General features: G+C 49.5%; 1 protein-coding gene across 3 annotated transcripts in view; it reads left to right on the top strand.

Moving 5' to 3' along the window:
• Window positions 1-10,375: 10,375 nt before the first annotated feature.
• Window positions 10,376-23,254, top strand: part of CFAP45 (cilia and flagella associated protein 45) — a 27,931-nt gene continuing 15,052 nt past the window's right edge. The window contains exons 1-5 of one of the 3 annotated variants that reach the window (XM_024751113.1): window positions 10,376-10,458; window positions 16,463-16,588; window positions 18,989-19,125; window positions 21,204-21,348; window positions 21,684-21,854. In XM_024751113.1, the coding sequence (XP_024606881.1) occupies window positions 10,456-10,458; window positions 16,463-16,588; window positions 18,989-19,125; window positions 21,204-21,348; window positions 21,684-21,854 (582 nt within the window). In that variant the 5' untranslated portion in view covers window positions 10,376-10,455. The remainder of the gene's footprint in view (window positions 10,459-16,462; window positions 16,589-18,988; window positions 19,126-21,203; window positions 21,349-21,683; window positions 21,855-23,254) is intronic. The other 2 variants (XM_024751121.1, XM_024751127.1) reach the window with 2 other exon arrangements.

The raw sequence follows: 23,254 nt of genomic DNA, 5'->3' as shown, positions 1-23,254 counted from the left end.
GGAGTGGGGGTGGGCAAAGAAGCCTGAGTCAGGGTGAGAACCAGGGATTGGGTGGGGACAGATCAACATCACTGGGGGAGGGTAGGTGGGGAGTGGGTCATACAAGCATCTCCCCAAACACTGGGGCTGTCACACCATTTCACCCCGCTGTGGGCAGGGCCTGAATTCTGAGTTGTGTTTCCATGAGAGAAATGTAGCTCGGTGTGGGGCTGAACCATCACGGTGACGATGATGATTCACTACCATTTTTCTGTTAGTCGCTCTGCTGAGAGCTTTACCTGTGTATTGTATTTGTTCTTCCATTATTTCAAAAAGTATTTATTGAGCACCTATTCAGAGCGAGGCACCTACTGGGTGTTGGAGGATAATGTCAATGAATAATTTTGGACCTTTCATTAAGGGCAGGGGAAGACATTGAAGGATTTTAAGCAGGGGGATGAGGAGATGAGAGTTGGGTTTTAACTTAGCCGATTTCCTGAGGCTGCAGGGTAGAGAATGGCCTAGGGTTGGAGAAGACTAGTGAGTGAGGCAGGCCAACTCCAGGAGGTTACTGCAGCAGTCACAGCAGAGGCAAGAGTGGCCTGGGGAAGGAGGACCAGTGGGGATGGAAAGAAGAGACTGGATTTCAAAATTGTTTAGTTCTCTGACTGTGCAGAGTTGAAGAAGGGGGCGAGGGATCCAGAAAGACGGACTTCTGGATTCAGCCACTAAGCAAATGGTGTCTGTGGCTAGGATGGGAAATCCGGGAGAAGGGGCTTGACTACCACCACAGAATGTTATTCTCTCCTATTTTACAGATGAGGAAACTGAGGCTAAGTGAGCAAACATAACTTGCAGAACCTACCTAGCGGGTGGCTGAACTGGGACTTAAAACTTGTGGCAGAAGAAGTCCAAGCTAATTGCTCACCCCATCGTGGAGCTCCCTGGCTTGGTGGCTGACCCTGGGGAAGGGTTCGGCCTGCAGCCAGCATGAACTGTGGTTTTTCTGTAGGTGGGGGCCAGGGCCACAGTGAGGAAGGGGGAGGTCTGGCTTAGGAAGTTCAGCTCTGCAGCAGCCACCTCTCCAAGGCAAATGAAGATCTGGCAGCCACAGAAAGGAACTAAGAAACCCTGAGGCCCAGCCCCTGACCTTGAGCCTTGGGGTTTCTGTCCTGAAGGTCCCCTGACTTTTTTTTTTTTTTTGCGGTACGCGGGCCTCTCACTGTTGTGGCCTCTCCCGTTGCGGAGCAACAGGCTCCGGACGCGCAGGCTCAGCGGCCATGGCTCACGGGCCCAGCCGTTCCGTGGCATGTGGGATCTTCCTGGACCAGGGCACGAACCCACGTCCCCTGCATCGGCAGGCGGACTCTCAACCACTGCGCCACCAGGGAACCCCAAGGTCCCCTGACTTTTTGGAACCTTCTGACAGCCTACCATTTCCTTCCAGCCATAAAGACTACCACAGCCCCCAGGAGAGTATCTGAGAGTTGTATTTTCAAGGCACTTCCATATCTATTAATTCCAGGGAGACTTGTCACCTCTTGGGAAGTCTTGAATATTTTTATACCCTTTGGGGAGAAGAGACAAACTGAAACCGAGAGACTGAAAGTGATGGGCCAGGGTCCCAGGGATCTTGAGAGTAGAAAGCACAGCTTGTGTGTGTTTAGGTGGCTCATGGTTCTCAGAACGTTAATAGCAGGCCCAGAGGAGCTCAGCCCAAGTTCATGGTTTTGAATTGGTTCTGCATGTACTAGAATCCAGGTCTCTGGACTCCTGGTCAGTCGCCGGGTGTTGAAAATACCCATGTCAAGCATCCCTGGGGATGGGCTGACTGTAGGCCCCATCCTGTATTTTCCCCCAACCCAGCTACCCTCTAAGACTGTGAGCGTTGGAATCCCCTGGGGTACTGGTTAGAAATGCAGATTCTGGTTAGTTCTATTAGACCTATTAGGCTGGGAATCTGTGGTGGAGGTGATGGGGGTGGTGTCTTGAATTTGCATTTCAAACTGGCTTCCCCCAAAATTCTTAGGCGGCAACACTGCCCTAGGGGATTTGGAGAGAGAAGTTTCTCCAACAAGAAAACTGAGGTCTGAGCCAGCCCTGGCTGCGCCTTGAACGGGAGTTGTCCCCTCCACCCCCACCCCACGCTGTACTGTTTGGCGTCTGTGGCTGGGTTGCCGGGGGAACCAGGCTGTGTAACTTCCTGGCTTGGGTGGTTTTCCCCTCCTTGGTCTTATCTCAGCATCCGCCACCCAGTCCAGGGCCGTGCTGGTCACGTAGGAGGGGAAGCTGGTGCCAGGTGTGTGGAGACGTGTGCAGGGCACCAGAGCGACACTGGCCCGAGGACCTGGGGCGGGCAGGAGGGTGATGAGATTTTGAAGAAGAAGCAGGGGTGGCTGCAGATTTGTTGACGACTTTCTCCTTGGCCTGAGGTTTATCTGCCCAGTGGGGATGTTGAGGAAATGGGGGTGTATGACCAGCATGGAGCTGTCTCTGTCACGGCTCTGGAGGTTCATCTCCTCACACACGCCTCCTCCCGTGGGTGGGGGCACCAGTATCAGAGGGTAATGTTGCCCTTCTGGCCTGTGCCCCCTCGTATTTCCCTCCCTCCCCCATCTAGACATAGGGTCCCCAGCCAGGCACAAGCATCACCCTGTAGTCCCCGCTTCCGCTCCCACCCTAACCATCTTTCTCCCCCAGCTCCGCTCCACCCCAACTCTTTCCCTGGTGCTCACTATCTTTCTCCTTGGCCCCAAATTTCTTCTTGTTCCTCAAACTCTCTTCTCCATCCCTGTCCCTTGCCCAGTCTCTCAGGTTGTAGCAGGAAGGCTCTACAGTTTTGAAGAATGGGAAAGAGAGAGAGAGTTTGGAAGAAAGCAGGAAGGCAGCAAATTCCTGGAGTAAAATAATTCATGCATTTAAGTGTTTATTTATCTTTTAAGCCGTACTGTGTTTTAGAGAGACTTGAGGCAGTTTTGATAGTTCAAGTATTCCAGGAAGAAGGGGGCTGTGAAACAGTCTCTCAGGCATCCTTTGCAGCTTAGAGGATTTACAGTCTGACTCCTGGTCGTTTATACGACACTGAGGACAAAAGACATTCTTCCCACCCGCCCCCAGTATCTCCCTGCTCTGTGGGAAGGAAAAGGGAAGAAAATCACCAGGCACTATGCAAACTGATTTTCCATCCTGGTCTGCTCTTCCCAGAGCCTCTCTTTTGGGCTATTACCCACTGCCCAGATGAGGAAACAAGGCCCAGGTGGTTAGGCAGTTCACCTAAGGTCTCTCAGCTACAAGTAATGGTGCCAGGGGTCAAGGTCTGTTGGTCTGGCTCCAAAATCAGTCACTACTTTCCTTCTTCACTGCGCTGCCCCAGGAGCACAAGTCATGGGAGAGCATCTTCCAGGCTGCCTTAGATAGAATTGGGGGCTCTGAACAGCCTAGGAAATGATGATTTACTGAGACCTGACGGGCATCCTAGAGTTCCCATCACGGGCAGGTGTCACCCCTAAGATGGGAGTAGAAGCTGCCCAAGGAGGTGGGTCCAGAGGAAGGAGCTGGGGCCTCTATCCTGGAGAACTGCCAAGATGTGTATATATGGCAAAGGAGTTCAGAGAAAACAGGAGAGCAATAGACCACCACTAACCCACACCTCCATGCACTCAACACAAATTCTTCTGTGGGAATGTGGAAGCCCCATCTTTTTGCCCTTTGTCCATGTGGGGCCCTGCTCCCCGCATGCCACATCCAGACTCCACAACTCTGATCCCTGTTCCTAAATGCATATCAGAGAGAGAGGGAGAGAGAGAGAGAGAGAGAGAGAGAGAGAGAGAAAGGGAATCAATCTCCTTTCTCATGCTCTTAGGAGACATGCTCTAGTGAGAGGCCAGAGTTTTCATTTTAACCAAATGGCTCCTCTGGGTCCTCTCCCAGGCTCCTCCCATTTAAATGTGCTTGTTCATCACAGAGCCAAAATTCCTATCCCTCCTGCCTCAGCCAATGTGGGGAGCATCTCAGGAGAACAGCAGGGTGAGGCCTGCCTGACCCAGCGCCCCAAGGCCCGGTAGGGTGAGGAGAAGCTGCGGGACCCAGCCCAGCCCCTGGGCTCTGCTCCCAGCTCCGAGGCACCCAGCAACTCTCTGGGATCTGGGCTCCTGGCTCCTGGCCAGGAATCCTGGGTTTACTCTGAGACTTCTCTGGGAGTGGCTACTTGGTAGGAAGCGTCAGGCAGCCAGAGGTGGAGTTAGGGTTAGGCGGATAATCTGGACCTGTCCTCTTCCTCAGGCGGCAGCAGCCAGCCTCTTAAACCTCCCTCTCCCGCCACCCGTTGTTCTCATCCCTCGGCTTGCTAGGCAATGAGAATGCTGAAAATGGGGCAGACAGAGCACAGGAGAGTGAAATGAGAGTTTAAGGATTGGGCTAGAAGGAGGAAGCCCCCAAAGGTGCACAGCAAGTAGAAGAGACGGGAAGAAAAGGAAGGGCAGAGGGGAGAAGGTAGAACAGGATGGTGAGGGGAGGAGAGGGCTGAGCGTGGCTGAGGTCGGAAGGTGAGAGCAAGGGCAATCCGCCCACACCCACCGGACACCGCTGGGCAATTGAGCTAATCGCTGAGACGGGAAAGCTTGCCTCCCCACTTCTCAGAGGTGAAACTGGGTTTTGTGAGGCCTGAAGCTTATACAATCTTGGAAGCTCCTTTTAAGAAAAGCAAAACAAAATTAATGACAGGAGTAAACATTGAACTAGAATAATGTCACAACAAATTATACCTTTAAAAAAAAAATCTGGCAGGGATTTCCCTAGCGGTCCAGTGGTTAAGACTCCGTGCTTCCACTGCAGGGGGCACGGGTTCCATCCCTGGTTGGGAAACTAAGATCCCACGTGCCGTGCGGTGTGGCAAAAAAATTAAAAAAATAAAAATCTGGCAAATACTATAAACATCATAACATCTGGAAGAGTGACATAAGATTCGTATGAATTCACTGCCTGAAACAAGTCTAAAATAGTTTTCGCCCTTACCTTTTTTTTTTTTTTTTTTTAATTTAGACTGTGCCGGGTCTTAGTTGCGGCACACGGGAGCTTTGTTGTGCCATGTGGACTCTTAGCTGCGTCTTGCATGTGGGATCTAGTTGCCTGACCAGGGATCGAAACTGGGCCCCCTGCATTGGGAGTACGGAGTCTTACCCACTGGACCACCAGGGAAGTCCTTCAGTAATTAATCTTAAGTGTTCTTTGAGTTGATGACACTCATTTACCCGATTGTCATAAGTCCTCATTTTAGTGTACTAATGTGAGTTTTATGCAGTCTCCATCAGTGTCAATCTTTTATATCAAATCAACAAGAAATTTAATATTTCCCCATATGTTCATACAATTTTCTTCCCCTTGTTAGTTGGATTATTAAACAATCCAAGTGCTTGTTTATTCTGTTCAAAATTTGTCTATTCCTCTTATTGAATTACCTTTTCTGGTAATCTGAAAATTTTTGTTTCAATTTGCTTCTCAATTTCAAAACAATTTCTACTGATTCATGGCTCATTTTTATTATTTGTGTTTCATAAACCCATTAATATATTTTATTGAAATATAATTGACATATAACATTGTATTAGTTTCAGGCGTACAATACAATGATTCAATATTTGTATATATTGTGAAATGATCACCACAATAATTTATCACCACACAGTTTTTTTCTTATGATGAAAACTTTTAAGATCTACTCTCTTAGCAACTTTCAAATATACAATACAATATTACTAACTACAGTCACCATGCTGTACATTATATCCCCAGGACTTTTAAATTAAATTTAATGAATTAATTTATTATTTTTTTGATATTTTGGCCATGCTGCATGGCATATGGCATCTTAGTTCCCCATCCAGGGATTGAACCTGCACCCCCTGCAGTGGAAGCACGGAGTCTTAACCACCGGACTGCCAGGGAAGTCCCGGGATTTATTTATTTTATAACTAGAAGTCTGTACTTTCTGACCCCCTGCCCTGCCTCTGGCAATCACCAGTCTGTTCTCTGTACCTATGAGTTCTTTTTTTAGATTCCACATATAAGTGATACCACACAGTATTTTTCTTTCTCTATTTGACTTATTTTACTTAGCATAATGCCCTCAAGGGCCATCCATGTTGTTGCAAATAGAAAGATTTCAGTCTTTTTCATGACTAAATAATATTCCATTGTATATATACACCACATTTCCTTTATCCATTGATGGACATTTAGATTCCTTCCATGTCATGGCTATTGCTGCAGTGAATATGAGGTGCATATATCTTTTTGAGTAGTGTTTTTGTTTCTTTTGAATAAATACCCAGAAGTGGAATTGCTGGATCATATGGTAGTTCTATTTTTAACTTTTTTGAGGAAACTTCATACTGTTTTCCATAGGGACTGCACCAGTTTACATTCCCACCAACAGCGCACAGGGATTCCCCTCTCTCCACATCCTCGCTAACACTTGTTATTTCCTGTCTTTTTGATAATAGCCATTCTAACAGTTATGAGGTGATAGCTCATTGTGGTTTTGATTTGCATTTTCCTGATGATTAGTGACATTGAGCATCTTTTCATGTACCTGTTGGCTGTATGTATGTCGTCTCTGGAAAAATCTCTATTCAGATCCTCTACCCATTTTTCAATTTTTTTTTTGGCTGTTGAGTTGTATGAGTTCTTTACACACTTTGAATATTTACCCTTATCAGATATATGATTTGCAAATATTTTCTCCCATTTGGTAGGTTGCCTTTTCCTTTTGTTGATGGTTTCCTTTGCTGTGTGGAATAAGCCCATTAATTTTTCAGTAAATTTTCCATCCTTTAATACATACTTGTAAAGTTGACAAAAGAAGAAAATGTACTCTTTCTTTCTTTCTGGCTGCGTTGGGTCTTCGTTGCTGCGTGCGAGTTTTCTCTGGTTGTGGCGAGCGGGGTCTACTCTTCGTTGCGGAGCGCGGGCTTCTCATTGCGGTGTCTTCTCTTGTTGCAGAGCACGGGCTCTATGTGTGCGGGCTTCCGTAGTTGTGGCTTGTGGGCTCTAGGTGCTCAGGCTGTCAGGCCTAGCCGCTCCGCGGCATGTGGTATCTTCCCGGACCGGGGCACGAACCCGCGTCCCCTGCATCGGCATGCAGACTCTCTACCACTGTGCCACCAGAGAAGCCCTGTATTATTTAATTTTTAAAGACACTTTCCAAAAGCAGTTTAGAAAGGCATATGTAAATTGTTTCAACTTTTTGAGAATATATTATAGACCATTAAAATATCAGTGTTATGTAGCAAGGTGTGGGAGGCAGAACAGTGCACTACCTCCCCTCCTGCGAATGTCCACCTCTTAATTCCCAGAACTGTGAATATTTACCTACAGGCAAAAGGGACTCTGCAGATATGGTTAGATTAGGAACCCTGAGATGGGTAGATTACCTTGGATTATCCAGGTGGACCCAACCTAATCACAAGTCTAAAACTCAGGGAACCTTTCCCAGAATGAGATGCGACTAGGGTGGAGTGCTCAGAGAGATGCAATGTTACTGGCTTTTTAAAAAAATTTTTTTTAATTAATTAATTTATTTAGCTGCACCGCGTTTTAGTTGTGGCATGTGGGATCTTGGTTGCTGTGAGCGGGATCTTCGTTGCAGCATGGGAGATCTATATCCCTGATCAGGATGTAACCCAGGCCCCCTGCATTGGGAGAGCGGAGTCTTAACCACTGGACCACCAGGGAAATCCCACAATGTTACTGGCTTTAAAGATGGAGGAAGGGGGTCATAAGCCAAGGAACATGAGTGGCCTCTAGAAACTAGATAAAGGATTCAGCCTAGAACCTTAGTAAGGAATGCAACCCTGCCGACACCTGGTTTTTACCCAGTAAGACCCTTGTTGAACTCCAGAATTGTAAGATAATAACTTTATGTTGTTTTAAACCACTAAGTTTGTGGTTAAGTTGCTGCAGCAGTGGTAGAAAACGAATACACAAGGCTTGAATAGTTTTCAAATGGAAAGACCATCTCATTATACCTAGAAAAATCCAAGTAAGCATGTGTGTTTAAAATTATCTAGAAGTCGAAAAGAAAACCTATCACTGTTGGAAAAACAGAAGTAGTCAATGAGTTTAGGTCCTTTGAAGGCAGCTTTTTTTCTCTGATGAGATGCATACTGTGTTTATAATTACATATGTTGCATCACTGGGTCTCTTCCAGGCCAGAGAGAACTTCAGTTTGACCATGTCTTGATAAGAACAGAACACTCACTTACAGTTTTACATAACAGAGGCTTAGACTCTTTTCACAGAGGGACTTCTGGCTTTGTTCATTTCAAATCTTGTTTTTCCTCCACTTTGCAAATACTCTTGGCGTGAGCAGCGTAGCACATATTCCCATGGAAATTATGGCCAGTCCCTCCTGTCCTGACATCAGGTGAGGTGGCATAGTGGCTTGGTGGAAGGAGTGTTCCAGGCCGCCATTCCTTCACCTGGACAGCTGGCAGTAACTTAACTATCTGTGTAAGTGGTGGAGAACCACACAAACCTGTTTCATTAAATGTATGTAAATGTAAAATGTATGTTTAGTTCAGCTTACTTTTTTTTTGGCCGTGCCACGCAGCATGCAGGATTTTAGTTCCCTGACCAGGAATCAAACCTGTACCCTGTGTGCAGTAGAAGCGTGGAGTCCTAACCACTGGACCACCAGGGAAGTCCCTCAACTTACTTTTTCAAGGGGCTCAGGCAAATGGGAGACCTGAAGTTTAAGCACTGATAGCTTTGAGGTAAATTCGAACAAAAGCCTGGGAAGCAATTCCCTTACCCTGCATTTGGTCATCCCCCTCCTTTCTGCCTCAACCTCACACCTTTCCTTCAGAGAGGCAGCCTGAGTTGAGAAAAGAACATAACTTTTGAGTTTGGACAGTTATCTCTCTTGGTCTCAGTTTTTTCTTTGGTGATGGGGATAATAACTACCCCATAGAGATGTGGCTGTGAGAACTGGGTGGAAAACATAGGGGAAGCATCCAATCCACAGGGGACTGGTTACTTCATCTTCCCTCCTCTCTGGGTTGCAACGAAGAGGCTGGGGAAAGAACGGTGCCAGGAACAGAAAAGCCCTTCCCTCACTCTCAAGCCGGGAGGATCGTGCCAGCACCTGTATGGTAGCTACCCTGGCTTCTCCCTTCCTCTGATCCCACCTCCAACACTTTCTGCCCACCCCACCCCCTAACTTGTCCTTCTGAGGATCCCAAAGGAGATAAGGCTGGAAAATCCAGGGAAGGAATGTGAAGCTTGCCAGAGTTAAGCCCTTTTAAAAACAACTGGAGGTGACCTGGTCTCCCTTCCCCCACTCCCCTGGAGCTTGTAAACAGCCCTCAACCACCCTAGCTCTGCAGCCCATCCTTCAGCCCTGAGTATGTCGGAGGAGGCAGTGACTGGCTTTACAACACAAAAGTCAGGTTGGAGTAAGCCCCAGAAAGGTGGGCTGTGGAGAGAGGTTTGGGCGTGGGAAATAGCTCAGAACCGAAGTCACCACTTCTTTTTGGTCTAAGAGTTCAGTTTATCAGCACTGGAGAAAAAAACAAAAGGACTTGGTCTTGTGGGAAGGCTTTGTGAGGCTTGGAGCAGGCACAGCTGTGGGGTAAGTCCAATCTTGTCCCTGCAGGTTGGGAGCTATAGGTGCCAAACCAAATTGGGAAAATCATAAAACTCCTAAAAAGCTTTCCAGAACAGTACATACAAACTGGGAAGCATTAAAAGGCAGGTTCCCTAAAGCCAGGTCCATAGATTTCGATTCAGATACTCTAGTAGGGTCTACATTTCATTTTTAATAAACTCTCCCAGGCGATTCGGAGCTGGAGGTCTGAGGCCCACATTTTAAGGAAATGCTCCTGAAACTACATACACATCCTCACGGCTGGAAGTTCTTTCTTTGGTCTAACCAGACTCTCTGCTGCTGTGAAACTTGCTTCGTCTGATCCCGATTGCTTCTCTGCAGACTAAATTCTCATCAGCGTTTGGCTTGGCCCCTCACAAGCACTGGGGCAACGGTTACCATGGTAACCTAGATGGGGTGTAGGGGAAAAACCGTGACCCTGGGCCTGGCTCCTGGAGTGGCTGCCAGCAAGTCAGACCCCCTGGGCCAATGCTAGGACCTTGAAGGTTTGGGTCCTGACCCAAGAGTTCAGCCAAAGCTAAGTGAAGAGCGGGGCGCGCCAGGGCGGGACAGTCTTTCAGAGCCCAAGTTCCCGCTCGAGCGCCGGCGGGAACGGTCAGAGGGTGGGGCTCGTGTTCCTAAAGCCACAGCGTGCTGCGTCTACCAGCCAAAGCGGATCAGAGCGGAGGGGCGGGGCCGGGGCCGGGAGGGGGCGGGGCCCGGGCCGGAGAACGCCGGCTCTTGGTTACTACGGTAACGCGTCAACACCTAGCGTCAGTGGTGCAGTAGGTGGCGGAGGCGGTGGAGGCGCTGAGTTAGAGAGTGCGGCTGAGATGGTGAGGTTCCGGGTGTGGAGCAGAACCTCGGATGGGGGCCTCATGTGTCCTCAATTGGGTTGGGGTTCTAATCTGGGAAAGTGGGCATCTGGGAGACTGACAGAAGTTGGGTCTGGGGTCAGGAAGGCCCAGGAGCGGGGATGACACCCCTGGAAGAGGCAAGGGAAGTCCTGAGGGGGGTCCAAAAGAGAAATTAGGGGTGGGGTCGATAGCGATTGGAAATGTGATCTGGTGCTGAGCAGAGGAGGTGGAGAGAAGGGCTGTCCCAACCTTCTTCCCCCTCCCATCGGTCTGGGGCCTCCATGGGCTGGGGATTGTGGGATGTGATGTGGGAAAACCATTGGTGAGGAGGCCAGATAACAGGTTGTGGTACGCGTTCTGCCTCTGACCAGCAGGGTGACAATGTGTAAGTCACCTAATGTCCTGAGCCTAAGTTTTGTCTTGTTACTGGGGCTCTGGGTCACTCATAGGTACTCAACAAACATTTGCGAATAAATGAATGAATGAATGAATACAGAGGGTACCAGATTTGAAAGTCCCTGGAGAGGGATTGGGACTGTCTAGCAGGCCTGGGGTTCCCCAGGATGGAGAGGACAAGGGTCATGAGGGTTGAAAGGGCAGCAGGCCTGGGAGGAGGTATGAAGGTGATGTCTGGGATCCCATGAGGAGGGTGTGGTCCCTGAGGAATAAGTGAGAGGGGCAGAGGATAGGTGTTGGAGCCTTGGGTTACTGGAAATAACCTTAGAATTTCTGGGTGCACACCCAGTGGCAAAGGAGTCTCTGATGTACCTGTGGACACACTTCATGTTCAGAGGTCACACTGCTTTTCTGGGACTCAGTGGTTCAAATTCAGGGTCCCCAAGTCAGGATTTCAAGAAGAGCCTTGTTAATTACAAAAGAAACAAATCTCCCACAAAGAGCATTTATGCATTTTACGATGCATATTTATCTCCAGCTTTCCTGGGTGATTTACAGGCCCAGTGCTGTGTGTCTGTCTCTGAGGGCCTAGCGTCACACTTGGCATCTAAGGGCACACAGTAAATGTTAGTTCTCTTTTCCTCCTGTTTCAAAAATGTCATATTTCCAAGTCCAAATTAATCAGTGAGTTGCACCTGGGCTAGACTTGTGGGCTTTGGCTCATGCAAATCAGGGACTCCCCACCCAAGGGCCACTCAGGGAGGGGTTTTGGTCTGTTGACTGAGCCCTTCTGAAGTCCCTTGGACAGGACTGGGCATATGAGCACCTTTGAGAAGCAATGGGTCAAGTTAATGATCTCTGCCTTTCTGTGAGACCAAGAGTGTGTGTGTGTGTGTGTGTGTGTGTGTGTGTGTGTATGGTGCTACTTACTAGCTTTTGAGAGTGTTTGGAGGAGTGGGGAGAGGTGATAGTTGCGGGGAGGGTCACAATTAGGCAGACCTCCAGGATTCTTACAAAAACAATGAGTAACATCCTCCAGAAGGAGGGACAGGGCCTCAGTACTGAGTAGGATGTCATCTTCAAATGGTACTCCACAGATGGGCAACCCAGTCTTATTTGAGGAAAGAGGTGACCTGAATGTATAACTCAGTGGAAGGTAAGGTACCTGGTTCATGGGCATCCCCACCTTCTTAGTAACCAAAGTCTACAGAAAGCAGGAAGAATCAGGCTAAGAGCTCAAAGCCTGAATTTGCCAGCCTGCGGTGAACCTATATGCAAAAGAGACGCTAGGTCCCAGGTGGAGAGGACATCCAGGAAAGGACAAGCCTTTGTCTTTGTTCAGTTGACAGGTGTTACAGTTACGTCATGGAAATTCCACACTGCCCTGTTTCAGACCTGTTCGAGATCTGTCTTGTTGGATTTGAGCTGAACATCCTGGATCTTGGGACATCTGGCACTGCAGCTTTTTTTTTTTTTTTTTGCGGTACGCGGGCCTCTCACTGTTGTGGCCTCTCCCGTTGCGGAGCACAGGCTCCGGACGCGCAGGCTCAGCGGCCATGGCTCACGGGCCCAGCCGCTCCGCGGCATGTGGGATCTTCTCGGACCGGGGCACGAACCTGTGTCCCCTGCATCGGCAGGCGGACTCTCAAACACTGCGCCACCAGGGAAGCCCGGCACTGCAGCTTTTTAAGGGCTGCACTCTCTGTGTTCAGAGTCAGGGCACCAGGTCCACTGCTTTGTTTTGTAGTCAAATAAAAATAGTTCCCCCCTCCCCCTGCCCCAGTCATAAAGAGAGTTACCTACTCAGTGCAGAGCATTATTCAATACAAGAAACACCTAAGATGCTAATACTCACATGCAATTACTGTTAAACATTCTTGTGAACTTTCTTTTAGTAACACATTCTGGATGAATACCCTTCATATGAACATTTTTACTGCTGTACTTCCATGTTTCTTATAATCTGCTTTCTTTAACACTTAGTATGGGGACTTCCCTGGTGGTCCAGTGGTTAAGAATCGGTTTTGCAATGCAGGGGTTGCCGGTTCAATCCCTGGTTGGGGAACTAAGATCCCACACGCCGTGGGGCAACTAAGCTCGTGTGCCACAATTAGTGAGCCCACGTGCCACAAGGAAAGATCCCACATGTGGCAACTAAGACCCAACGCAACCAATAAGTAAATATTAAACAAAAAAAACAATTGAAAGCAGGGACTAGAACATGTATATAAACTTAATATGTTAGGGAGATCATCCTGTATCTATAATGGAGTGAAAATCGTCTTCTGAATGACCAGTTAATCTTTCTGCATCAGTCTCTCCCAGAGCCCCCAGCAATGGCTGAATTCTTGTAAACCTGGGATGGAATGGTATTTGAAGAGACAGGGAGTCAGCTAGGTCACCAAAAGGAAAATATCAAGGCAGAGCTGGCATCTTTTTCTGTCCCAGTCCTCGTCTTTGCCGATCATCCTTGTCTCCTCAGCGGTCTTTCCTTGCCTTCCAGAGCTGCCTTGGGAATTCCTTGGTGGCGCAGTGGTTGAGAATCCGCCTGCCAATGCAGGGGACACGGTTTTGAGCCCCGGTCTGGGAAGATCCCACATGCCGTGGAGCAAGTAAGCCCGTGTGCCGCAACTACTGAGCCTGTGCTCTAGAGCCGCGAGCCACAACTACTGAGCCCGTGTGCCACAACTACTGAAGCCCGCGTGCCTAGAGCCCGTGCTCTGCAGCAAGAGAAGCCATTGCAATGAGAAGCCCGCACACCGCGAGAAAGAGTAGCCCCTGCTCGCCACAACTAGAGAAAGCCTGCGTGCAGCAGTGAAGACCCAGTGCAGCCAAAAATAAATTAAAAAAATAAATAAATAAAATAAAGCTGCCTTCCCCCAGGGAAGACTAGCCGGCTTCTCTCTAGGTACGGCTCAGCTTCTTGGGGATATTTATTTGGTCATGCAAGAAATAAAACCAGCCCTTCACCTCCTGAAAGAACCTCGTGGCTATTGCCTCTAGCCCAGAGGGATCTAACTTTCCATTTCTACTTGGTTCTTCATTTTTTTCTAGTACTTTTACACAGTGACCTCCTTAATCCTTCGTGTTGCTTTTGGCAAAACTGGTTATTCTAACCCTGGTGTAAGGCTTGTGGTTTCAAAGTCAGCATTTCCCCAATAAGGTTTTTCAGCCACCCAACCCCAGAGCTCAAGGCTTCCTTCTGCTCTGCCCAGTGGCCGCTTTACTGTGGTCATTATCTGTTTTCCTTCCTATGTTCTGACTTCGAGGCTCAGGCAGTCGAGTATCTCTTGTGCGACTTCCTTTTGATCTGGGTATCAAGAGCATAGGAGAGAAGCGATGCAGTCCCAGCCCTGGAGGAACCTATAGTCTGGTGGACACCCAAGGCCAAGGGAAAAGCTTGTAGGAGCCCTTGAAAAGAAACAGGAAAACAAATGCAAAACAACAATAATGCTTTCCATCTGTGCTCTGAAGCCCTTTCTCATACATTATTTTCCACAGTGCAGAGCACATCCGTGATATAGAAAATGTGGAGTGGTGGCATACTCGGGAAAGGCTTCCGTCTCAATCTGGTCTGCAGCCCCCAAGAGGTCGTCTTGTTTGAATTCATTCATTCATTCTTCCTCAAATACATATCGAGCTCCTACTACGTGCCAGGCACCTCTCCCCTTAGTTGTCTACAGAATTCACACCATCTCTCATGTTCCATTGCCCTCCATCTTTTCTGCTTATTCCCAATGCTTTGCCTCAATCCCACCTATAGTGGTTTCTGTTCATTTCCTCTTATTCTATTTTTGGTGGAAAGGGGAGCTGTTGCTCCCCAGTTACCATATAATAACCCTTCAGAGTCTGTTATTAGGCATCCTTGGGGCTGCTGTATTTACCTTTTAATAAAGCCGAGTTTCTCTGCTCTACTATATGGGGGCTGACCGAGGCTGTAAAGGGAGGCGCCCTCTGTAAGCCTCTTGCTGGCTGTGCCAGGCTGGGAGGGAAAGGGTGTACACAGCAGTGCTCGTTGTATGGAACAGAGCCAGCTGGAGGATAATTGCCCGATTTAGTGTGAAAACCTGATTCAGGTGGAACAGGTGCTGCCGGGGTGGGAGGGTGTCTGTGTGGTCTCGGCAGATCAGAGAGAACTTTCATAACACACTGTCCAGTGTTTAGGGACCTGGAATGCATCTCCCTGTCCACCGTGTCCTCTTGATAGCTGCTCATTCCCAGGCTTGGTAGACCTGACGTGCCCAGTCCATTCCCCCTAAGTGTCCCAGATCAGGGAACTGCGGGAGATGTGGGCTCCTCCAGAGTGAGATTTGAATCAGCTTTAGATTAAGCCTGGAGTTGTCCTGCAGTCCTCACAGAAACTGCGTCCTGGAGATAGACTTCTCCTCTTGGGTGTGAGCTGAAGCTGGACTGACCTTGGGGAAAGGAGGTTGTATCAGTCAGGGTTTTTGGTTATAAGCAACAGAGCCAGAACTCGAATATAAGGAGAAGGGAATGTATGGAGAGGATTTTGGAGCACGCACAGACTTCACACCAACGCTGGGCAAGTAGGCTTGGAAAATGAGAACAAAGGAGGCACTGCAGCCAGAACCTAGGCCTAAATCACAATCCAGAAACGGTCTGGCAAAGACCCTCGATGTACTGTTGCACCTCCAGCACCGGCAGCTTTATTGTGGGCAGTTGCCATTGGTACCCTCATCAGCATTGCCCCAGACACGGGGTGTGGCTGCCTCTGTCAGAAGGGGTTTCCATGTTCTCCTTCTTGCATCACTGGTTCCCTATTTATTGTCAGGCTTGGGGCATCTGATGGCTCAGCCTAGGGGTCCTTTGCCCAGGCTTGGAAGACAAACATCTGGTGTTTTCAGCTTCTACATTCAGGGATGATCCTTGTCACTCTCACCTCATGAGATGGGGAACTCCCCCAATCTAGAAAGTACTGGATGGTTAAAAGCTGACTAATGCACATTGAAGGGGTCCTGGGAGTGAAAGAACATCATGGTGGATGCTCTGAACTGGTCTGCCTAACCGTAGCTGGCAGCTGTTACAAAACTGAAGTTCGTCAGGCACCAACCACCCGCCAGCAGTGGGAGAAGTGCTTTTCCATCCTGAGTGCCCTCAGGTCCCCACCACAACCTTGTGAGATGGTGGGGACATGAAGGAGGGCAAATAGTAGTGTCAGTTATGAAGGGGGTTTGGCACTCGGGCTGAGGAGTTTGGAGGCGAAGAGGACACTGCATATATCTGGGCAGGAAAGCCCACGTGGCCTCACAAGACTGTGCTTGTGGAAAACTAGAACCCAGCTGACACTGAGGTCATCCTCCTGCCGTCCTGTGTCCTTTCTCCTTCCTTCCCTGCCGCACGGCATCTTGGCCGTCTTTAGCTGGGGAGCCTCAGGAGTCCTTCTCACTGAGCTGGTGTGCCCGCCTCTGCTCCTGTGGGGTGTCCCCTACGTTTCAGGGCTTACCCAGGGGTTTTCCCACATGGCCATCCAACGTCCCCCCGGCACGGGCTGGCGAAGTGTCTACCTTGCCTGGGGTCCAGATGGCACTCAGTACTGATGACCCCAACTCTCTGCCTCTTCCTGCAGCCCTTAAGCACAGCCGGCGTCCTGAGCTCCTCCTCTACCACTTCCAACAGGTTAAGGAATAGGCCTTGCTATCGGACCAAAGCCCTGAACTCCGAGGTGGATGAGAGCCTCTTCAGAGCTATCAAGGTAACCCTCACCCAGCCCCTCCAGGGAGCGGCCACTTGGAGGCAGTGACCCAAACTAGCATTGCTCAGGACAAAGCTAGCTCTGGGCAGGCCACCCCCTCCCAGGTAATTCTCAGACTGAAGACTGGGAGGGGTTCTGAGGCTCGAGTGCACGAGCTCGGACGCCTAGTGGAGCCCAAGCAAACAGGGCACCTGGCTTCCTCCACCATGAAATCCTTAGGTCTTCACAGCATTTAAAAATCTGTTATAACGTTGAAGGGAGTCTCAGCTGCAGAGCACCCAACATTTGCTCTTTGCTCAGTGAGCGCCCCGTGATGGAAATGTTTGAGGGCCACTGGCCCAAGCTTGCAGATACAGACCAACATAATTCCCCCTCCATCGGAGAACAGCATCAGAGTGAAAAAACACAAAATCAACCTTCTTTCCCCGTTGCTCAGCTAAAACAGTTACTTTCGGCTTCCCTGGTGGCGCAGTGGTTGGGGGTCTGCCTACTGATGCAGGGGACACGGGTTCGTGCCCCGGTCTGGGAGGATCCCACATGCCGCGGAGCGGCTGGGCCCGTGAGCCACGGCCGCTGAGCCTGCGCATCCAGAGCCTGTGCTCCGCAACGGGAGAGGCCACAACAGTGAGGGGCCCGTGTACCGCAAAAAAAAAAAAAAAGAAATACAGTAGGACAGCCAGAGTGTAACTTGGAATAACCTTGGTACACGTGATGTTCAGACGGTAAGAAGGAAGAAAGGCAAGGAGAGAAAGAGGATGAGACATGGAGAGAAGGGTGGTGAGAGATTGAGAGAGGAGAGGGACGCTGCCTGTATGTTATCTATGAAAGTTGTTAGAGTAAATGCTAAGAGCTCTCAACACAAGGAAAATGGTTTTCTCTATTTCTTTAATTTTGCATCTATATGAGATGGTGGGTGTTCCCTAAACGTATGGTGATAATCACTTCATGATGGATGTAAATCAGATCAATATGCCGTACACATATACAGTGCTGTATGTCAACTACGTCTCAAGAAAACTGGAAGAAAAAAAGAAAAAGAAAAAGAAGCAGAGAAAAGCGAAAAAGAAGAAAGATACCAGTGGTGGTGTGAATACTAGTGTGAATAGCTCTGGCTGCAGGCACACTGGGGAGACGAGAGTTGATGTCTACCCCTGCCCCTCACTCTCCTCACTGCGGACAAGAAAGGACTTTCCAGAGCGTTCCAGATAGGCATCTTTATCCATTTAGAAGATGCCCACTCTGTAGCAGTTTCCTATGGACAAGGGAAAGAATCAAAGCAATGCAATTTCACTTGCAGACATGTCGTTTATTTGTTTTGAGTCCATGGGGAGTCTTCTAGTTAAACTGAAGATAGATTTGGAAATGGCCGAGTTCTCCAAACTGAGTCTTGCTGACTTGCAAGAGTGTGCAGGCAAAGTAATGCCTATTCCTGGCCTGTTCTTTGGCCTTTTTGCTGGGTGAGAGTCCCGGAAGTCTCCCAGCCGGCAGTAGGGGGCAGAAGTGGCCTGTGGCCTGACTGAGTTGTGCCACTTGGAAGCAGAGATGGGCACCAGGTGGCGGCAGCACTCCAGGGACGGGTGTGCAAAGCGGGCTTCTCCAGACAGGGAGGACCTCCACCGAAGCCATGCGCCTGTCTCTACTCAGGACCATAGATACTGCGTTCATGACAAATGAAATTCTCTCCTGTGTTCAAAATTTCCTGAAAAGTGATTTCATTTTCTTATTATGTTACTCCTTCATGGTCAGAGCATTTTTTTTAAAAACCTCATATATCTAATTTGTATTCGCCTTGCTGAATTCTAACTCACTGACCCCCTCACCCCATTAGATTTAAGGGCAGGTCTCCACCAGGGCCATTTAGCTATTTCTAACTTCCTCCATATGGCTTTTTTGGGGGATGAAAGTAAATGAATCATTAGAAAGGATTAAAAATAACAAATATCACAGATTGGATGAGTCCATAACAAATTGTAGGCTTGAAACCCACAGTGTGGTCAGGAGAGCTAATTATTTTTTTTTTCGTAAACCACGGAGGGAGGAGAACTTAGAGACCCCAAATTTTCATTCCTCATGGTTTTAGGTTAGGAATGGACGTACGCTAGCAACCCTCCCCCCGCGCCCCCATCCCTCTGGGAGTATCTGTACAAGGTATAAAGAAGGCTTGCTCTCAGAAGAGTTGGTCGGTACAGAGCACATCTGGCCATGTTCAAGGGCAGAGTACCCGGCTGCTCTCAGTGCCCTGGCTACTCTTGGTGGTCCTGCAGTCTGGGCCCCAGCCAGCCTCCCCTGCCACTGGATGGGGTAGAAGCCCCAGGAGAGGGGAAGGCTGCACTTGAAGTTAGGGCTGACCAGCAGGAAGTGTGGTGACCAGCTTTTAAGCTGTCCTTCCTGACACCACAGCCTCTGACCCAGAGCGACAGCCCCATCGTGCTGCTCCGAGATAAGCATGCCATTCGGAAAACTCTCACTGCCCTGGCCTTGGACCACAAGCCAGAGACCGTCCAGCTCATCACCCGGGACATGGTCCGGGAGCTCATGTGAGTACCTAGCGCACAGAGCCTTTCCGCTGAGGACCTCTGCGTAGAGATGGGGAAACCCACCTGGTCTCATTCTGTCATTGCGGACCCCACCTCTTTCCTATTCATTTCCCCCCTTTTGTTTCTTGGTTCTCCTTTTTTCTCCAGTTTGGTTTCTTTTGTCTCTCCCCACCTTGTATCTATTACTGCCATTGCCCTTGATTCCCAGCTTCTTTCTCTTCCCTTTCTTCTGGCTGCCGTGGGTCCTATGGGGCTGGTAGAGGGGAGGTGCTTAGGGGTCCTCTCTGAGCCCCCATTAGTGCACTTTCCCATTGGTAAAGGGAAATGTCCAGATGAGTCACTTCCTTTTGGCTGCATCAAGAATAGGAAGCAAAGGGAAACTGACCAGATGCCTAATTAGCCCCTTGGCTTCTTCCCAGGCTCTGAGGCCAGAAGAGGAAATTCCCAAGGGCTCTTGGGTTCCTTTGGGATTAGCTCAGCATGGCTTCCTGACTGGAGCAGCCCCCTTGCTGGGGCCCCTCCTGTGGGGTTTAGGCCCAGCTCAGCCATGTGAAATGAGCCAACACCATCACTCAGTGGTTTAGCTCTTGTGCTAGTGCTTCATTCTCCAAACCATTCTTCCTACTCCGGCTCCACTCACTAAAAACTTGAATTCCCAGAAAATGCAGCCTGTGTCACAAGCTGGGGAGGCACGGCTGGGACACAGCTCCAGGAGCACTGTCTGGTCAGCTCTGGCATGAAATGGCCAGATGTGGTAGCAGCCCTGCAGGTACTCCTGGGGCCCAAGAAATGTCTCCTTCTTGGACTGGTCCAGTCCTAAAAAACACGTTGGAGGTGAAGTTGCTGGTGACTTGTCAGGGCTGCTGAGAGCAACGTGAGATGCTGTCTCAGATTTAGATCATTTTTTGTTATTCCAGATCCCAGATGTTTGGGGCCACGCCACCCAGTGAACCACAAGATCTTGGCTAAGCCTCAAGTCCACTCGCTCATTTGTCCACCTCCTGGACACCCCCCTACACCAGTTTTTTTTTTTTTTTTGCGGTACGTGGGCCTCTCACTGTTGTGGCCTCTCCCATTGTGGAGCACAGGCTCCGGACGCGCAGGCTCAGCGGCCATGGCTCACGGGCCCAGCCGCTCCACGGCATGTGGGATCTTTCCAGACCGGGGCACGAACCCGTGTCCCCTGCATCGGCAGGCGGACTCTCAACCACTGCGCCACCAGGGAAGCCCCCCTGCACCAGTTTTATTGGAGGAAGTTTAACTTCCTGCCCCCTAGCCATGTACCTGTTAAATCGCCTCACCCAGAAGCATCTTTATCCCCACCCCTCTGCTCCATCTTTAATGTGTGTCATTTGTTTGTAATCTTTATAATTATCTATTGGTTTGTTGAATGTGCTGGGCAGTTAGAAATGTCTATAGACGTGTCTCTGACTATTGTTGATCAGAGAGTTTAATTAATATTTAGGGTTCAAAGCTTCTCTCTGGGCTGGATGCACAGGGATGCTTTTGTTTCTCACTGGCATCCACTTCATCCTTGTCTGGCATCCCCTTGCTCTTTTTATGTCATCCTTGAGGAATCATCTATTTTAAAAGTTCAATTCAACAACTTTATTATGAGTCCTCAGTCTGTGCCCAGCACTGTGCCAGACTCTGGGCTGCCTGTGGGGTTAAGACAGAGTCCGTATCCTGGAGGAGCTTGTGATCCAGCAAGGGAAACAGAAGTTGCCCACAACACTGGCAGGGAGAGCAGAGGGAAGGAGGTGGTCTATGTATGTATACATGGGGGAGGGTCATACATGGCGACGCAGAGAAGGTAGCATATGAACTGGACTTTTTAGCAAAAGTCCTTAAACTGTCCCTTCTTTAGCCCGTGATGCTACTCCACCCTTGTCTGGGACCGCTTTTCCCCAGTGGACCCGTTGCACAGTTGGCTGTCTCTCCTGCCCTTGCCCGAGTCCCTGCAGGCGGGTGGGCAGTGATGAGGGGCGGGGAGGAGAGCCGAGCAGCCTGCAGTGTGGTGCTGAGAGCTTGCCCTTCCCTCCCCTCCCCTCCCTAATTTTGTTCAATCCTTGTGTCAGCATCCCCACCAAGGACCCCTCCGGGGAGTCCCTTATCATGAGCCCTGAGGAGTTTGAGCGGATCAAATGGGCATCCCACGTCCTGACTAGAGAAGAACTCAAGGCCAGGGAGCAGGCCTTCAAGGAGGAGAAGGAAGCCATTGTGGTAGCTACCCCCGTCCCCCATCTATGCAGAGGGGGGTTGAAGAGAAGGGCTGGGGAGAGGCCAGCTTCCCACAAGACTGGGAGCTCTAGTTAGGGGACCCTGAAATGGGGCGTGAACGTGCTAAAGAGGACATGTTGTAGAATTAAGAGTGGGTGTGGGGAGGAACCGCAGGGTGGCGGGAAGGGTGAGGAAGCCAGGCTGAGAAACCCCTGGGCTCTGACAGTGTGGTGGGGTGAGGCGAAACTCATCTGGGGTCAACCGTGGCAGCCGGGCTAGTGCCCAGGGCACAGAGCACAGGCAGTAACCCCCCACTAATCCCGACGTGGCTCCCATAGGACGCAGTGACCACACGCAAGAAGATCATGAAACAGAAGGAAATGGTTTGGAGGACCAGCAAGAAGCTCAACAATCTGGAGGAGGTGGCCAAGGACAGGGCCCAGAACCTCCTTCAAAGAGCCAGGCAGCTGCGGATGGAGCAGGTAGAGGAGCTGAAGGACATGAGCAAGGTGAGCTCTCCGTTCTCCCTCCCTCCTCCTATCTCTCTTTCTCTCTCTTTATTTTGTTTTTTTAATTTAATTTATTTATTTTTGGCTGCATTGGGTCTTCGTTGCTGTGTGCAGGCTTTTCTCTAGTTGCGGTGCTTGAGCTTCTCATTGCGGTGTCTCCTCTTGTTGCAGAGCACGGGCTCTAGCCGCCCAGCTTCAGCAGTTGTGGCTCACGGGCTCTGGAGCACAGGCTCAGTAGTTGTGGCGCACGGGCTTAGTTGCTCCACGGCATGTGGGATCTTCCCGGATCAGGGCTCGAACCCGTGTCCCCTGCATTGACAGGTAGATTCTTAACCACCGCGCCCCACCAGGGAAGTTCTATCAAGCTTCCTTTTTTTTTTTTTTTTTCCCCCGTTGGCCGGGCCACACAGCTTGCGAGATCTTAGTTCCCTGACCAGGGATCAAATCCATGCCCCCTGCAGTGGAAGCACAGAGTCTTAACCACTGGACCGCCAGGGAAGTCCTCCCTCCTCTTATCTCTTATTCACACACCTGACAGCATGGGCTCCAGCTGGAGACAGGGTGCAGTGGTGAAAGGTCAGGGTCTGGCCTTGGCAGGGGAACGGGGTGGAGAGCTGCACTTGCCACGTGCCTGCTGTGTGACCTTCGGCAAGTCACTTGCCCTCCCTGAGCCTCACTTCAGTTGTAAAATGAGGGTGGTGAAACTACTTAGCAGAATTATTGGCAGGATTAAATATGCTAATATATGGGAGAGGCTTTGCGAACTGTGGGTCGATAAATGCATGTGAGGATGTTACTTGTATCTTTATCCTGCTAGTTCAATTCTGGCCACATATGGTGGTCCCAGGCAATTGGGTTCTTTTTGTCGTGTTCAAAGTGCTTCCCTTAGCTGAGAGCGTAAAGACCAGAGGCTCATTTGGAATTCTATTGTGTAACTCAGTTGCATGTGGCTCACTTCCTGGCCAAATGAAAAATGCTGACTCCCCAGCCCCTTCATCTACAGTTTCTGTCTCTCAGGTAAATCTTCTCTACTTCCTTTTATTTTCCAAAGCTTTTACTCCATAGTTCCTATTGATGGCTCATGGTTTTTCATTCCATTATGTGTCATGTTGGGCTCTTCTAGTTTAAAAAACTAGTGGCTTGGCCTCTGCAAGAATGTTTGTTTCCCCGAAGTGTAGAACAGCGGGTCTTCACTTGGGGTTCATGGGTCTCTAAGGGGGGACCATGAACTTCTGACGTTTTATGGAAATTTTGTGTGTACAGATGCAAATGAATTTTATGGAGGAGAAAGCCCATAGCTTTCATCATATTCCCAAAGCGTGATCCATGACCCCCCAAACACTAAGATCCAATACCCTGAAAGACGCTACTGTTTTTTTTTTTTTTTTTTTTTTAGGAAG

Source organism: Neophocaena asiaeorientalis, unplaced genomic scaffold (genome assembly GCF_003031525.2).
Source record: "Neophocaena asiaeorientalis asiaeorientalis breed wild unplaced genomic scaffold, Neophocaena_asiaeorientalis_V1.1 scaffold315, whole genome shotgun sequence".
In the NCBI taxonomy this organism is placed as follows: domain Eukaryota; kingdom Metazoa; phylum Chordata; class Mammalia; order Artiodactyla; family Phocoenidae; genus Neophocaena; species Neophocaena asiaeorientalis.
Note: the sequence above shows the minus strand (reverse complement) of the source record. Positions and strands in the feature narration are given on the sequence as shown.